An 18,536-nucleotide genomic window follows, 5' to 3' on the forward strand; every position below is an offset into this window, starting at 1 on the left:
GGTGTAGAGAAGATAAAATAGACTGTGGGTCAAGAGAAATAGGGAAGACAGGTTGGGGATAGAGAAATGGGAAGACCACAAACCAGAGGGTAGAGAAAGAAGAGGATGCAATAGACTGGGGGTTCAGAGAGAGATGGGGAGACACCATATTGTCAGCAGAGAGAGAGATGGGGTGACAACAGGTTGGGGGTAGAGGGGAAATGGGGAGACAACAGACTGTTGAGATCACAGATATCAAAATACAAACTGCTAGAAGAACTCAATGGTTCAAGCAGCATCCATGGAGGGAAATGGTCAGTCAATGTTTGGGGTCATGACTGTTCATCTGGACTGCCAAACTGCTTGAGGTAGAGAGAAATGGGAGAGGTGATATATTGGGAGTATAGGGAGATAGAGATGGCAGGTGTCGCTAGGGGGAAATAACAATGAGGGTACGCTGGGATTGATGCTAGAAACAAACTGGGGAGAGATGGAGGAGAAGAGACTGGGGCTGCATGGGAGATGGAGGAGGCCCATTACAGAACAGTCAGTATGGGAATTGCATGGGGAGTTTAAATGGTTAGCAATTGTGAGATCCAGTAGGCCTTGGTGGATCCAGTCCAAGTGTTCAGTAAAATGGTTGCCTAGTTTACGCTTGGTCTCGCCAATGTAAACGATACCACATCGGAAGCAGCAAATGCAGTAGATGAGGTGCACATGAACCTCTGTCTCATCTGGAAAGACTGTTGGAGTCCTTGAATTAACGTGTGTGTGGAGGTATAGCGACTGGTGTTGAATCTCCTGCGGTTGCTGGGCAAAGTACCTGGGGAGGGGATAGTTTGGGTGCAAATGGATGAGTGAACCAAGGAGTTGCTCAGGGAGGGGTCTCTGCGGAAAGGAGTGAGGATGGGAAGATGTGAGTAGTGGTATCACGATGAAGGTGGCGGAAATGTCAGAGAATGATGTGTTGGATGTGGAGACTTTTGGCCTCCAAAGCAACTCTCCTCAGTGGCTTCCTGCAGTTTTTAACCGACAATGTCTACTGTTTTATTATTGTGAGGAGGTGAAACGCACAGGCACCCCCTCTTATGGTTGTTTGGGTAATGGAAATTTGGCTTTAGAAGATTCACTACCCAAAAATTTGACATACAAAATAAAATTTCATTTCATGGGATAAATGTGAAAAAAGTAAATAAATAAACAAGATTTTTTTTTTTTTGCAACTCATGATTCTGGACACACGCTCGGGCTTTCTTTTACAGAAAATCACAATAATCACAGTTTTCTAGGAACAAATTAACTAGCTGATACCCCTATTCCATAACTAAAAGATTTTTGAATTTCTGCAACTGACTTTCTTGAAAAACTCTTTAAAAAAAAAATGGTGAGATGAACTGCATTAATTCAGATTTCTCAGCCTGGTCTTCAACAACCGGGAACCTCTGTACCATTCAATCCTTACTGGGCAGGATAATGAGAATGGTAATAAAGAGGGGAAGTGGGGGAGTGATAGGATGCTGGGGAGGGATGATGGAGTCAGGGACGGATTGCAGCAATTAGCTTTTTATTTCAGATTTATTTATTTCTGATTATGTATAGATCTGAAGTTGGTGCCAAGTGACAGTACCTACGTATGGACTAGGACAGCTGGTGCAACCACAGTTCGAAGAACATGGTGAAAGCAGGAGTTTGCAGGGTGGAAGCAATTTAAGAATTTGACCATAGGTGAAAGAGATAGTGTTAAGGAAAGGACTAGAGGGAAGCATCTCTTGAAGCAATCTTTGAGAAGTATTGTTAAGAAACTGGGGCAGATCTCAGTAGCATTTCTCAGTGCTACAGTATTATACCTCTGCACTTTGATACCATTTTACTTTGGAAAAGTGCCATAATATTGGCTTCCAAATGACATTTCAATACTTATTTATTTATTTAAATATACTAGAACAGCGTGTTAAAATGCGAGTCACAGATTAAGATGATAGCTTTGTCATCTGATCATTTTTGTTTATAGTGATGTTTTTCATTCTGTATACAATATAACATGTGTGAAGTAATTTGTATACAAATATAATAAAAATATTTATGTTCTTTTAAATTGGTTAGTGTACATTCATGTAGTGGGCGAAGCTGTTTATATTGGGTCGAAATTGGTGTGTCATGATAGTTGTGGCAAACGTGTTTTTAATATAGAGGCTTGGTTTTCATATTAAGTAAGATTGGGATGTCCCACTTCAGTGGTGGGTGTTATGAAATGTGAAGGGATAATGGAGGGGAAAAAAGGAGATATTGACAATGAATGTGGATTTATTTAGAAATCAAGTTGAACATTAATATACAAAGATTAAGAGGTGAAGGTAAGAGAAAATATCCAATTGAGTTAGTTTGGTAACAAGTACATTAATTTGGTGAGATGAATTTCCAGGACCTAGAGAAAGAAAGGGAAAGTTAGCAAAAAGCTATGAGAAATTTTGAACATTGAAAATTTGAAATTAGATAAAACTATTCATAGTTATGAAGGAAATTAGGAAGGTGTTATTGGATTATGCGCACAGTGTTTTAATGGTCTGTGGAGAGCAGGAAGGTTGAAATACTTTACTGTGATGGTGAAAGGATTAATGTTTTTTGATTAAGTGGGGAGGGTGTTTATCAGGGTTTGGGGTGATGACAGGGAGGAAAGAAATTGTGTTTTAGGGTTGTAGGGATTGTGGAGATGGTATTCAAAATGTGAATACCTGGAAAGGGTTTAAGATTTTCAATATAATACAAACGTATGAACATTGATTATAAAACCCTGAAAAGAATATCACGTATTGTATTGTCAAGTTCAACTAGGGGTTAGTAGAAGCGAGGAACTGTAGATGCTTAGTCTGGCAATGGAGGGTTGCCACAACAGAAAAGTCAATATGGGAATAGAGAGAGGAGTTACAATCATACAGCATGGAAACAAGCCTACCCAACATCTATATTCACTACCCTGACTGATGAAGGCCAACATTTCAAAAACCTTCTTGACCACTTTATCTACCTGTGACGCCACTTTCAAGACACTATGTACCTACACTGCAAATTTTATTTTAAAGTTCTTATTATGTAACCACCTTTCAGTTAACCTGTATTTTTTTCATTTCAATTAAAGACGTCTAACTTTGAAAATGGTGGAAATACATAATTCAAATGGATTGTTGAAAGTTTTCACGGAAAAGTTTTTTTTTTATCATTAGAAACAAGAAAATTGTAGACTACTCACAGAGTGGAGACTTTGATGATGGTAAGTTTGACTTAAATATTATAAAGTGCTCGTTGATTTCTGTAGAATATTAAAACATTGGTACTTTGTAGTGCTTTGTGAATGTCAGCCTGCTCACTAAAGCTGCCTATGTAATATTATTTCCAAGCAATTTGCCTTATCGCCCTTTATTTCCTCAACTTAAATTTAATTGACGTATGTGAGTAACTATTGCAATTACTTAAAGGCAGAAAAATATTTTTCTAATCACTCATTTTATACTTTCGTAATTACACTTGGATGAATACTTGTTACAAATCTATTGACTTTCAGATTTCACTAGTTTACATAATCTTGTTTTTTTTAATCAGACCCATAACCTTTTCTGTCCCTGCATTAAAAAAAAATATTAAGAGCTGCAAAATATACAGGTCCAACACAGATTTTCTGGACAAAATTGTGAGAGCGCACTTGAAATTCCCCCCCGAAATCTCCCTGAAAATGTGGCGCCTAGGCTGGGTGAAGTGGCTGATCTCGACCAGGGAGTTTTCCCCCTGCAAATGGGGCTCTTGAACTTCAGCCTGGCTGGAGCCAGCAGATCCGTTCCCATAGCTGACTGTCAAGGCTGAATTTGTTGGCCGGTATTTGGCCCCTCGGCAGCCCAGGTGGACCGTTCCGGTACTGTTCGACTCCTCTAGAAGGCCATGACCTCTGTTGGTCAGGCAAAACGGATAATCCAGAAAAGTTCTGGAACCAAAGATGCTGTAAAATTGGTGGTGGACCTGTAAATGAAAAAATAACTTTATACCCAGCATTTTTTCCAACGTTCTCTGAAGTCTTTTATTTGCGGTTCTTTCTTGCTTGTCTAATCTTCTATCTAGTCTATTTAAATTGGCAATCTCTGCAATTACTACTGTTATATTTACTGAATAATTTCTTTGGTAACTTGAAATATAACTTCAACATAGTTTCTTTATGTATAATATTTCTACATTTCATAAACTTTGACCGAACTGCAGTTAATATTGAGTTTGAAACTTTTAATGATTTGTGAGCTCTGCTGCAATAGAAATGTAAGGAAAAAACGAATGAATAATTAGAACAGTGAATATTTATTAGTGTTGATATAATTTTCAGATGAAGATTTTGCATGTGTGTCGGCACCTCCAAGTAAAAAGCCTCGTCTAAAAGTTGATCAGAAGCCAAAAAAAGGAAAGAATGTCAAAGATTCTGACAGTTGCGATTCAGAAATCAAAAAAGAACTGCCTAAGCAAAGGTGAGACTGGTTTGATACATAAGAGGATATCAGTGAGGACTGTTGATAGCTGGGATATCTGTGTTGCCTGATTTACCTCCTAGAAACCCCATTAAGGTCACCATTTATCATTGTTCCCTTTTCTTGTCTTGTAATATTTAAATATTCATGCTGTTGGAAGTATTACGATTAAATGTAATGTCTCTTACTTGAATGTAATTACTGTAGCCCTGTCCTGAGTATTTGAGGATATTTTTCCTCGTAGCTAAGATTTGAAACTTGAGTGCAAAATTGCAGTCACATTTCCGTATTCATGTCATTCTGTTCATTATATCAAACGATTTAAACATAGAAACAGGTGCCGGAGTAGGCCATTCATCGGTCAGCACCGTCATTCAATGTGATCATGGCTGATCATCTAAAATCAGTACCCTGTTCCTGCTTTTTCCCCATATCCCTTGATTCCTTTAGTCCTAAGAGGTAAATCTAAATCTCTTGAAAACATCCAGTGAATTGGCCTCCACTGCCTTCTGTGGCAGAGAATTCCACAGATTCACGAATCTCTGGGTGAAAACGTTTCCCCTCATCTCAGTCCTAAATGGCCAATCCCTTATTCTTAAACTGTGAGCCCTGGTTCTGGGCTCCCCCAACATTGGGAACACTTTTCCTGCATCTAGCCTGTCCAATCCTTTAAGAATGTTATATGTTTCAATAAGAATTCCTCTCATCCTTCTAATACAAGCCCAGCCGACCCATTCTTTCATCATGCGTCAGTCCCACCATCCCTGGAATTAACCTGATGAACCTACACTGCACTCCCTCAACAGCAATAATGTCCTTCCTCAAAATAGGAGACCAAAATTGCACACAATACTCCAGGTGCAGTCTCACCAAGGCCCTGTACAACTGCAGTAGGACCTCCTTGCTCCTAAACTCTTATCCTCCCGCAATATGTATCTAGTTGATTCCATTGATATTGTTCTAAACCAAGATTGTGTTGTGATAGCTTTACCGATAAACTAGTGTATTCACGATGCATAAATATTCCGCTTTAAAAAATCCACTCAAAATTAGATTATATTGGGGAATATTTTGACAGACTTACTGAAGTTTTTTTCAATGAAAACAATGTGAATTTCTCCATAGATATACAGTAAATAGTGGATAATTACAAATTTCCTGCATAAAATTTTCCTGCATAAAATGTTCCTGCATAAATTTCCTGCATAAAATGAATCTTGGTTTTGTGCAGCTTGTCTCTTTCTGAGGCAGGTCTGAGTCAAGTTCCCTAATTGCTGATTTCTTTTACTTTGGTTTGATTTGACAGTTTTCACTTATTTTAAGAATTATCGGTTAACTGGATGCACTTTGAATTCAACATTGAATAGAGCCACTACATACATTTTCCTTCTATAATTATAAGTAAACACACCAATAGAAACATTGCCATTTAATGGAAAATAAATTACTCCAAATGAGTATAAGAGCTTTTATTGACACACTCAGTTGATAGGGGCTTCTTCTGTATCATTTGGGAAGTCAATGTTCATACCGCAGGGTTTGCAAACTGCCCAAGCGAAATATGAGATGCTGCTGCTCCAATTTACGGTGGTCCTCACTCTGGCCATGGAGGAGGTCGAGGACAGAAAGGTCGGATTCTGAATGGCAGGGGGAGTTGAAGTGCTGAGCCACCGGGAGATCAGGGTGGTTATTGCAAACCGAGCGGAGGTGTTTGGCGAAGAGGTCGGCAAGCCTATACTTGGTCTCACCGATGTAGAGCAGCTGACATCTAGAGCAGTGGATGCAATAGATGAGGTTAGAGGAGGTGCAGGTGAACCTCTGCTGCACCTGGAAAGGCTGCTTGGGTCCTTAAATGGAGTCAAGGGAGAAGGTAAAGCGACAAGTATAGCATTTCCTGCGGTTGCAAGAGAAAGTGCGCCGAGAGGGGGTGGGTAGGGACAAATTGACCAGGGAGTTACGGAGGGAGCGGTCACTGCGGAAAGCGGACAGGGGAGGAGATGGGAGGATGTGGCAAGTGATGGGGTCATGTTGGAGGTGACGAAAATTACGGAGGATTATTAGTTGTACGTGATGGCTGGGAGGGTGGAAGGTGATGACAAGGGGGACTCTGCCCTTGTTACGAGTGGGGGGATGGGGAGTGAGAGTAGAGTCACGGGGTATAGAAAAGACCCTGGTGAGGGCCTCATCTCTGGTAGAAGAGGGGAACCCCCATTCCCTGAAGAATGAGGGCATCTCCGATGCCCTGGTGTGGAAGACCTCATCCTGGGTGCAGATGCTGCGTAGACGGAAGGATTTGGAGTAGGGAATGGAGTCCTTACAGGAAGCAGGGTGGGAAGAAGTGTAGTCCAGATAGCCATGGGAGTCGGTGGGTTTATAGTGGAGGTCGGTCAGGAGTCTATTACCTGCGATGGAGATAGTGAGGTCAAGAAATGGTAGGGAAATGTCGGAAATGGTCCAGGTGTATTTGAGTGCCGGATGGAAGTTAGTGGTGAAATGGATGATGTCAGTGAATTGTGGGTGGGTGCAGGAGGTAGCACCAATGCAGTCGTCGATGTAGCGGAGGTAGAGTTCGGGGATAGGGCCACGGTACGTCTCGAACAAGGATTGTTCGACGTACCCTACAAAGAGGCAGGCATAGCAGGAGCCCATGCGCGTGCCCATAGCTACGCCTTGTATTTGGAGGAAATGGGAGGAGTCAAACAAAAAGTTATTAAGGGTAAGGACCAGCTCCAATAGGCAGAGGTGAGTATCAGTAGACGGAGATAGGTTGGTTCTCCGGTCGAGGAAGAAAAGGAGGGCTTTGAGACCCTCCTGGTGGGGGATGGAGGTGAAGATGGTGTGTGGTGTCAATTCTATTATTTATATTTTCTTCTTTTGCTGATGATTGCCCTTAGATCTTGATTATTTTGCTAGTCTGGTTGCTTTATAACATAGATTGCCGCTTGATGAAAAGATTTACCAAAGAAACTTAAAGACTGCATTCATCTTATCAGTCCAAGAGTCGACTAGTGAAGGTGAGACTGATTCATTTTAACAAAGTACAAATTTCCTTTGCTAATTTAAAAACAGATTGAAACATTTCATTACATGTTTGTTATGTAATTGGACTGAAATACAAAATAATCTTACCATTAAAATGCATTTGTATTTATGAATGATTGAATTAATAAGTTTATTGGCCAAGTATTCACATACAAGGAATTAGCGCGACAACGACATACAGTGACACATAACATATAAAAATGTTGAATACATTCATAGATGAAAATATATAATCTCCACCTTTTTAATGGAATAATCTATGGGTACATTCTTACCACCTTTTGGTATAAGAGTGGGCTCACAAGTTATTTTTCAAAGGTTTGTACAACAAATCAGAAACTTTTTTTTTAACCTGGCTGAAGTCTGTTATTCAATCAGAAGTTTTATTCTGTGTTTGTGGCAGTCTCGTTCTCTACTGCAAGGACATGGATAGTATTCACGATACCTGTAGGATACACCATATTGAAGCATTTCCTGACTATTAAAGAGCTGAAAAACTTAGTAAATAGCATGCGTTTTTAAATTGGGACCCAGTCAAATGCAAAGAAGTACCACCCTGCAGTGTTCAGCAATGCAGGGCATTGGACATATGTTTTATTTATACCAAATTTTAAAAGTTGCTCTGGTCAAAAGAGTGGATTTAAAGTAATATTGAAGTGCGAAGGTGGACAAGCGACGTTTCGGGTCGGGATCCTTCAGACTGATGCGGAAATCTTCAGTTGGTATCAGAGATTCACAACTAGTTGGTGAATAAGGAACTTATAAAATCATGTATTGAGTTTAGTTATTAATTCTTTCCTCAAAAGATGGATAATGAAATAGCTGGCAAATGTTAAAAAGTCATGCTGACACCTATGGCTCTGAAGATGCTGTTTGTGTTGCATTATTGACAGTACATTATTGACACCTGAAAACATGCAGAGAAAACAGAATCAAAGTGGAACTTCTTTCATAAAAAGCACAAGGAAAGATTGTGGGTTTATATGAGATTGTACAGAAATGTAAAGCTTGGGGTATCCTTACAAATACAGTTTCTAACCTGATATGCTTACATTACAATGGTACCAGCGATGCACAACCAAATATAGAGAAAAGGAACTGCTGAAGCTAGTTTAAATAAAAAAACACAAAGTGCTCACCTATTGAGAGGTGCTTAGTAAATATTCAAATTTATATGTTGAGTCTAGATTGTACACTGTCTTCAATTCTGTTTGATGTTTTCATCATGGCTATATTCACCCAGTACCAAGGTATTTCTGTTAATATTATAGCAGTTGCTGATAACAAAACTAGGTTGCTGACTGGCTTATCTGAAACCAGTGGTCATTTAAATATTTTCCTAATCAGTAGGATCTGGGTGTATCTCAAAACGCAAGCCTAAAGGGTACCTAGAAAGTATTGATTCAAAGATCCAAATGCCGTCTTTATTTACTGATGATTCACAGCAACACCTAAGAATGTTGCTATGCCATATTATATACATTTCTCTGGGTCTAGACTTGGAAGAAGTCAAGAAATCGAGGTTTTTTTCATTTTTGTTATTTAAATTTCATTTGTGGTGTAATGTACACATATCAAAATAATTCTCTTGCATGTTTCAAGGCTTTCTCTGGCAGAGTACAAGCTCCTGTACCAAATGCAGATACTTCTCATACAGCTGAAATTAAAATTGAATCTGAAGTTTACAGTAGTTGGAATGTGTTAACTTGATATGTCAGGGAATATGCATTCATTTCTCTGATGGTTTAATGCTTAATGTATGATTAAGCATTGGGTTTATTCATGGTGATTCATCGATAGTACTGACACCCTAAATGGGGGTTAATGTAATTTTTCACAGATTTAACTGTACAAATATGCCCATCATATGCTCAGAAACCTATCCTGATGGTATGTATGCTCTGCTGCTGAATGCTGCATGTATATTTTGGCATAGTTTAGGGAAGAGCCATATTTGCACTTTCTCATTTTGTCAAATAATTCTGTTTCAATAGAAAGTGCCCTCCATAATGTTTGGGACAAAGACCCATCATTTATTTATTTGCCTCTGTACTCCACAATTTGAGATTTGTAATAGAAAAAAAATCACATGTGGTTAAACTGCACATTGTCAGATTTTATTTAAAGGTATTTTTATACATTTTGGTTTCAACATGTAGAAATTACAGCTGTGTTTATACATTGTCCCCCCATTTCAGAGCACCATAATGTTTGGGACACATGGCTTCACAGGTGATTGTAATTGCTCAGCTGTGTTTAATTGCCTCCTTAATGCAAGTATAAGAGAGCTCTCAGAACCTAGTCTTTCCTCCAATTAGATTTGGACACACTGGTCTGAACAGTACACTTTTTATAATAGGCAAGCATAATACAGGCAGCTGTGAATACTGTGGGCAAGAAGAGACAATAGAGCATGTCATTGTACATTGTGAGAGGTATGAGGAGGAGAGAGAACGGATGAGTGAGCAGTTCAGAAAAGAAAGAGTACAATTTGATTTGGTAGATATTTTGCAAGGGAGTTCATATAAGTGCTATCAAATCCTGTTGCTTTTTCTTAGGGTAACCAATTTGTTCGGAAGGATATTAGTATATGTAATGGTGTTGTTTGATCCACACTCCATGCCAGTTGGTGGCGGTAATGCACCAAAAAAGTTGTTTGCCAACTGCCAAAAAACACTACATAGAAGAAGAAGAAGAAGAAGAAGAAGAAGAAGAAGAAGTCTTTCCATCGCGTTTGGAAACATTTATTGCTGTTTATCAACACGAGGACCAAAGTTGTGCCAATGAAAGTCAAAGAAGCCATTATGAGACTGAGAAACAAGAGACATCAGCTAAACATTAGGCTTACCAAAATCAACAGTTTGGAACATCATTAAGATGAAAGAGAGCACTGGTGAGCTTACTAATGGCAAAGGGACTGGCAGGCCAAGGAAGACCTCCACAGCTGATGACCAGAAGATTTTTTTTCTATAATAAAGAAAAATCCACAAACACCTGTCTGACAGATCAGAAACACTCTTCAGGAGTCAGGTGTGGATTTGTCAATGAGCACTGTCCGCAGTAGACTTAATGAACAGAAATACAGAGGCTACACTGCAAGATGCAAACCACTGGTTAGCCACAAAAGCAGTATGGCCAGGTTACAGTTTGCCAAGAAATACTTAAAAGAACAACTACAGTTCTGGAAAAAGGTCTTGTGGACAGATGAGATGAAGATTAACTTATATCAGAGTGATGGCAAGAGCAAAGTATGGAGGAGAGAAGGAACTGCCCAAGATCCAAAGCATACCACCTCATCTGTGAAACACGGTGTTGGGGGTGTTATAGCCTGGGCATGTATGGCTGCTGAAGGTACTGGCTCACTTATCTTTAAGGATGATACAACTGCTGATGGTAGTAGCATAATGAATTCTGAAGTGTATAGACACATCCTATCTGCTCAAGTTCAAACAAATGCCTCAAAACTCATTGACCGGCGGTTCATTCTACAGCAAGATAATGATTCCAAACATACTGCTAAAGCAACAAAGGAGTTTTTCAAAGCTAAAAAATGGTAAATTCTTGAGTGGCCATCAATCACCCGATCTGATCCCAATTTAGCATGCCTTTTATATGCTGAAGAGAAAACTGACGGGGACCAGCCCCCAAGACAAGCATAAGCTAAAGATGGCTGCACTACAGGCCTGGCAGAGCATCACCATAGAAGACGCCCAGCAACTGTTGATGTCCATGAATCACAGTCCAAGCCGTCATTGCTTGCAAAGGATATGCAACAAAATACTAAACATGGCTACTTTCATTTGCATGACATCGCTGTCCCAAACATTATGGTGCCCTGGAGTGGGGTTGGGGGGGGGGGAGAGACTATGTATAAACACTGCTGTAATTTCCACATGGTGAAATCAAAATGTATAAAAACAGCCTATATTAAAATCTGACAATGTGCACTTTAACCTCATGTGATTTTTTTTTTCTATTACAAATCTCAAATTGTGGGGTACAGAGGCAAATAAATAAATGATGGGTCTTTGTCCTCAAACACTATGATGGGAACTACCATGAAAGGATTGATCATAGAGTAATAGAACACTAAGAGTTGTATTTAATCCACAGATCTTTGAATTTTAGGAGTATAAATGGCTAAGTTGCTTGCTTTGTATTAATGGAAAGCCAATAGTGGCTCATTGCTGATGTCGTGTGTGCTACTGAATGGAAAAGCAGTCTGGCTAGTGAATTGAGTAACAATTTCCCAGATCATACCTTTAAGGAGCTTAAAAGTACAGAGTGCCGATGATTTAGATTCCCAGCTAGATTCAGATGATGTCTATGGATCTTGATTTTGGTGGTGATTTAAAAGGTATTATCAGTTTTTTCACCATTAGCTAAACCAATTATAAAACATATTTTCTGACAGTCTGTGTTAATAATTTTTAGTGAAATATTTTTGAATAAATACATATTAATCTAAGAGCAATATAATTAACATTTTACATTGTTTTATTTCTGCTTGAAACACTGCATTGGATTGTTTCTCTGTGTTAAAGTATGCATACAGTATACAGTTGTTGGGACATCATATATAGTATAACAAACTTTTTTTAATTTGTGAGGTTGGTGTCACTTGCAAAGCTAATATTTATTGCCCATCCTTAATTCGTAATCTAAAATGTTTTACTTTATTTAATAAACAGCAAATGAATCAGCTGAAGCTACAAACACCGATACATCATTACATTCTAACTGCAATGAGGATAGCAATTATCTTGGTAAGTTTGCAATAAAAATTGAATCATGCCATGCCACTTTCTTGAGTGTATGAAGGAACTGCAGATGCTGGTTTAAACCGAAGACAGACACAAAAAGCTGGAGTAACTGAGCGGGTCAAATAGCATCTCTGGAGAAAAGGATGTTTCGGGTCGAGACCCTTCTCAGACGGAGGGTCAGGAGAAAAGGGAAATGAGAAATATACACTGTAGATCAAGGATCGGCAACCTTGTTCTGCAAAGGGGCAGGGACGCATGTCTGTGAGCGGATGGCGGGCCACATCTATCACGTGCACACATGGATCCCGCCACGGATGGCAGGCAACAAATCACGTGTCACATAGATCCCGCCCCTTCAAGGGCGCCCCCTGGAGCACTGGCCAAAGATCATAGAGCGGAGCAAGATACTCCACTATGCAGTATATGCACTATGCAAAATCTGCAGTATCAACAATGCCAACAATTTGCACAGGTTTGTAACTGAAGGTGATGGGTACAAAGGCAAGGAGGTTGTGTTGAACTTTGTTAAAACGTTGGTTTCATTAAGGCTGGGATATTGGGCACTGCTATGCAGCGCGAAAGCATGGCAGAGAGCGCAGTCAAGATTTACTAGAACAATGTAGGAAGGAACTGCAGATGCTGGTTTACATCGAAGGTAGACGCAAATTGCTGGAGTAACTCAGCGGGACAGGCAGCATCTCTGGAGAGAAGGAATGGGTGATGTTTCGGATCGAGCCCCTTCGGTCTGAAGAAGGGTCTCGACGCGAAAAATCACCCATTCCTTCTCTCCGGGGATGCTGCCAGCCCCGCTGAGTTACTCCAGCATTTTGTGTCTATTTCTTAGAACAGCCCTGCGGCCTGGTACTTTGGTTGCAATGCTGGAGAATGTCTTTTAGGCTGAGAGGAGATTTGGTTCAAAATCATCACTGGCAGAGGGATTAAGGTGGAACGGGTTGCGGAGTTTGGGCTGTTTGATCTAATGTTTTGATTTCATTGCACAGTATTTTTCTTTTCACAGTCTTGTACAATTTATGTATAAATTTATGTTTTGGTAAGCATCTGAACTGAAACAGGTTACGGGAGATACATAAACAATGGCAGTAAATCGACTGCTCTTACAGAAAGCATATGAACAGCAGACACTCCACCTCTCCCATCACACCAAACCAGTTATATAATTGCATACAATGCCTCCACAGGGTCTCTATTCCACAGAGATTTTGTATCTTGTGAATAGACACAAATTGCTGGAGTAACTCAGCGGATCAGGCAGCGACTGGAGAAAAGGAATGGGTGACTTTTCTGTCGCCGTTCGGCGGCGCTCGGCGGCTCCACCATTGCGGCCGCCAGCGCATGCATCCTTGCATCCTCGCGCCGAGGTGCCGCGGCCTCGGGCCCGGGAGGTACCGGAGATGATGGAAGTCTGCGGGCCGGATGAATATAGAGAAAGAAAAAAACCGCCTGCAGGCCGGATGATTTTGGGTTACCGGCCACATTTGGCCCGGGGGCCGTAGGTTGCCGATCCCTGCTGTAGAAGATAATATAGAGAGACATAGAAATGAATGAAAGATATACAAAAAAATGCTGATGATAAAGGAAACAGACCATTGTTAGCTGTGGATAAGGTGAAAGCGAATTTAAGACAATCGGACTCACAAGACGGCTTTGAAGCTAGTATAATGCCGGGTAGGGGAGGGATGGAGTGAGAGGGAATGCAAGGGTTACTTGAAGTTCGAGAAATCTACAGCTAGGTTGTGAGCTGCTTAAGCAAAATATGAGGTGCTGTTCCTCCAATTTGCATTTGGTAAAGACATTTTGTACTCCTGACCATGCTCTGACATTTAGACCTGAATTTATAAATCTGGGTATTTGGAGTGTATTTGATAGGATACAGCAATGCTGAACTCATGGAATGTTTTCGTTGCGATTCTTCTCATCATTTCATTCCATTTTTTAGAACGTTAATGAAATTATTGTAAAACCATGAGTTGGAGGGAGAGGGAGAGAAAGAGGTAAGGGGTAGGGAGGGTACGTGAGGAAATAAAACACAAACAGGCAGGCAAATTCCCTGCTTTGTGTAGCAGCAGATTTGAAACAAACCTCTTCTTCTCGTCTGTCTTCCATCTTTGATTTAAAATTATTAATTTATCTACGATCTAATGCCATTTAGCATGAGAGTTTATATGAAATGTTGCAGAATGGATGCATGTGTTCTTAAATGTTGCTTTTACTTTATGTTGATTTTCTCAAACTCTGAGAACATTATGGATTTTTCTACCTGTTTTGTGCGCCCTTGGTTATCCAAAACTTGAACATGCCTAACGAATCAGGAGCCCTATTTTGAAAGGTCTGAAAGTGGCAAGGTCCTTAATAACACAAACCCTGCCTCAAAATCTCCTGATAACTGGCAAAGCTTAATAAAAGCTTATATTGTTGTTAGTTTTAAATATTTCTGACATTAAGAAATATTTAAAAACTATTAGAAATATCTCTCTAACATTTTCTTAATTCCATCTAATGCACTTTATTGAACAAATCCTATAGGAAAAACTATTCAAATAATTAGAAGCATTAAGGAATTTGCCTTCTTATTTTTCTTCATCAATGTACGAGGAAAATATTTTGACAATCCCAAATCACAGCAATTGGCAACAACAAAGTTGGGATATCAGTAGCATAGAACCACTTGGTTGCATTTTAATAAATTGGATTAAAGGCGGCAGGGAAAATGTCTGCAAAGGGTTGATTGCTAATTAAACTCCGGGATAGTCATGGTTATAATTTCTTTGATTGAATATTAAGTTGCAATGGTTCTGATAATTTAGCTTTTTGAATATTTTTACTTTATGATAAAAACTCAAAATGTGAAACACTTGAAATATGACCATCAAAAAGGTGTGGAAATATGGTAGAGGCTAAATGTATGATAGAGATAACATTTTTATGTAATGAATTTATCATCCTATTGAATGATATTTTCTGCATATTAATGAATAATACTATTGTAATCCATAAAGGGTCTTTCTCAACAGGCATGGATAATACTACTGCTGAAAATAAAGGAGTACGGCCTGGACAGAGACAAGCAGCATCTGGAGCTATGGTAAAACAGAGGAAAATACTACTTGATGATCGAGGTAGTGACGGTGAAGGTGAAAAGGATTCTGAAAGTGAACAAGACTATGTGACAAGTAAGTGGTTAGTAAAAAAATTGGATCAAGCAAATGTTTCCATGAAATGTAAATGAACATGAAAATGTTTTTTAAATCCCCAACATTTGTAGTAATGCTTGCTTTTTTAAAAAAAAAGCAGTGAATTGCTTTACACTTATTAAATTAATATATGTGTTCACCTTTGAGGTGGTGGAACCAGATGCAATTATCAGGTAAGGTGGTAATTAGGAAAGGCACAGAAGTACATAATGCTAATGTAGATAAGTAAGATTAGCGTAGATGGACAGAATGGTCAGCATAGATGCGGTAGACTGATGGGTGCATTTCTATGCTGTAAAACTCTACGACTTTATTGATGGATCTTTTTTTAAAACATTAAAGGGCCTGTCCCACTTTGCGATTTTTTTCGGTGACTGTGGGCGTCAGTAACTGACGTCCGCAGTCGCCGAAAAACTGTCAAGTTGTACGACAATCTACGACAGGCCACGACACAGTTGACGTCAAGCTGTGACAATCTGCGTCACAATTTCCAGGACCTCAACAGCAACAACATATTCGACAGTCTACGACAACGCCTACGATATCCTGCGAGCACACAGACGTCAAACAGTGACAGCCGAAGTCAACATACGTCCACCCGCGACACGATATGGCAAGATACGACTGGATGCGTCACTGTCTATGCCATCTTAGGACAACAGGTTGAAGCATGATGAGGCTATTGCAAAATGAATTAGCCGAGGTCATGACCTTGTGTCACTGGGCATCACCCGCAGGACAGCCTACGTCGGTGTGCGACAAGGCCCCGACATAAGAAGTCAAGTAACGTCAAGCCCGGTGTCGCAGAAAGGTTTTGAACATTCCAAAATCCAGCGGCGGCAAGGAGACACCACGCGTCATTACATGCGTTACGCTGCGACAACCTTTTTTCAGGCTGTCACCGAAAATGTCGCTCAAGTGGGACAGGCCCTTAAGTGAATAAAGAAAGCAATTTGAAATGCACAATTTTAAATACCCAAAGAAACCTAAGGTTAACTAAAATTATTTGGAACGTCACTTAAAGGTTTAAAGCAGTTATCATCATTGAATCACTATTTTTCTGGACTCAATGATGTGAGGCACCAAACATTTCTTGTGTCTTTTGTACATTCATTATACAAATGTAAAATGTAACATAACTGATAGAATGCTTTGAATGATAAGATCAACAGGTATCTGGATTCAGCCACTGTAAATTTAAACATAAAATTGCATGCAGAATAAGATTCTAGTTCTTGTTCAGAACCATTGAAATTTGATTTGATTCGATTCCTTTATTGTCATTCAGACCTTTCGGTCTGAACGAAATTCCGTTGTCTGCAGTCATACACAATAATAATAAATAACAAAACATACAATAAACACAAATTAACATCCACCACAGTGAGTTCACCAAGCACCTCCTCACTGTGATGGAGGCAAAAGTCTTAGTCTCTGTCTCTTACCTCCTTGCTCTACCTCTGCGCTGAGGCGATCCAAGCCGAAGATGCCGCCCTCCAGTCCAGCGGACCTCCGTAGTGATGTTGCCGCTGCCAAAACCCGGAACGCCGTCTATGCTCCGAGTTGGCCCGCCACAGCCTCAGCTCCGAGTCGGGCCGCTGCTGAAAGCTGGAACGCCGCTCAGCGAGTCGGGCCACCGCAGCCTCAGCCCCGAGTCCCGCAGCCTCAGCTTAATAGGGCAATTTTTTAAAATGTGAATCAAGTCATATTAATTATTTGAGAGGTAGACCAAAATGCTGGAGAAACTCAGCGGGTGAAATAGGTTACGTTTCGGGTCGTGACCCTTCTTCAGACTGATGTGGGGAGGGGAAGAGCTCGAGATTAGTGGTTGCCCGGGTGCCATTGACCACCCAAAGTGCCGCCGGGCAACCTAAACGCCAACTCATTTTGCCCGGCTTGGCAAGCAAATACTGGTTTATACCGATAGATACAAAAAAACTGGAGTAACTCCGCGGGTCAGGCAGCAGCGGCGGCTGTATTCCTCTAGTATCTTTGATTGCGGGGCAAAGATACTAGGTGCGTGGTGATGAAGGGTTGGAGCGAATGACGAGCCACGAACAGAGGGTCCATCTCCTTCTCCTCTCGCACCCTGACCGGCGGAAGGAGGCCTCTCTCTCTCCCTCCCTCTTCCCGGCCTCGGCGTGCGAGAGGGGTTCTTTTGAAAGCGTCGTTAACGGATTTGCAAGCAGCGGCTGCTATCGTCCTGATAACGGCCGCTGCCTGCAAATCTGCCAACGGTGCTTTCAAAACACCCCTCTCACATGCCGAGGCCGGGAAGAGGGAGGGAGAGGGAGGTCTCCTTCCGCCGTCTGAAGCAGCTGCACCAAAGATCCTATAGCTATAGGATCTTTGAGCTACACCGCTCGGCCCCGCACCTTCCTGTCGGCTGGCGGAGGAGGGGAGGTGGAGGCGACGGCACTTTGGCATTGGACAAGGACGGCCAAGGCAGCGGGGCGATGTTGTCCCTTCCCCCCCCCCCCCCCCCCTCCCCTCTCCTCTGCCCTCCCCCTCCCCCCTCCCCCTCTTCTCCCCTCCCCCTCTTCTCCCCCGCTTCCCCTCCCCCTCTCTCCCTCCCCCTCTTCCCCCCTCCCCCTCTTCCCCCCCCCTCCCCCTCTTTCCCCCCTCCCCCTCTTCCCCCCTCCCCCTCTCCCCCTCCCCCCTCCCCCTCCCCCCTCCCCCCCTCCCCTCCTCCCCCCCTCCACTTCCCCCTCCCCCCCTCCTCCCCCTCCCCCTCTCTCTCCCCCCTCCCCCTCTTCCCCCCCCCTCTTCCCCCTCTCCCCCCTCCCCCTCTTCCCCTCTCCCTCCCCTTCCCCCTCCCCCCCCCCTCTTCCCCCCTCCCCCTCTTCCCCTCTCCCCCTTTCCCCCTCCCCCCCTCCCCCTCTTTCCCCCCCCCCCCTTCTCCCCCTCCCCTCTTCCCCCCTCCCCCTCTTCCCCCTTCCCCTCCCCCTCCCCCTCTTTCTTGCCCCCTCCCCCTCCCCCCTCCCCCTCTTCCCCCTCCCCCCCCTCTTCCCCCTCCCCCCCTCCCCCTCCTCCCCCTC

General features: G+C 41.8%; 2 protein-coding genes across 4 annotated transcripts in view; both read left to right on the plus strand.

Moving 5' to 3' along the window:
* ndufa9a (NADH:ubiquinone oxidoreductase subunit A9a) overlaps positions 1–18,536 on the plus strand; it is a 170,540-nt gene that overhangs the window by 84,250 nt on the left and 67,754 nt on the right. The gene's annotated exons all lie outside the window — the stretch shown is intronic.
* rad51ap1 (RAD51 associated protein 1) overlaps positions 1–18,536 on the plus strand; it is a 45,908-nt gene that overhangs the window by 1,329 nt on the left and 26,043 nt on the right. For 2 of the 3 annotated variants that reach the window (XM_055653010.1, XM_055653011.1), the window contains exons 2-6: positions 3,201–3,247; positions 4,343–4,481; positions 7,416–7,495; positions 12,215–12,289; positions 15,304–15,477. In XM_055653010.1, coding sequence (XP_055508985.1) covers positions 3,201–3,247; positions 4,343–4,481; positions 7,416–7,495; positions 12,215–12,289; positions 15,304–15,477 — 515 coding nt within the window. The remainder of the gene's footprint in view (positions 1–3,200; positions 3,248–4,342; positions 4,482–7,415; positions 7,496–12,214; positions 12,290–15,303; positions 15,478–18,536) is intronic. The other variant, XM_055653012.1, reaches the window with a different exon arrangement.

The sequence above is a fragment of the Leucoraja erinacea genome, chromosome 22, assembly GCF_028641065.1.
Source record: "Leucoraja erinacea ecotype New England chromosome 22, Leri_hhj_1, whole genome shotgun sequence".
NCBI classification, from domain to species: Eukaryota; Metazoa; Chordata; class Chondrichthyes; order Rajiformes; family Rajidae; genus Leucoraja; species Leucoraja erinaceus.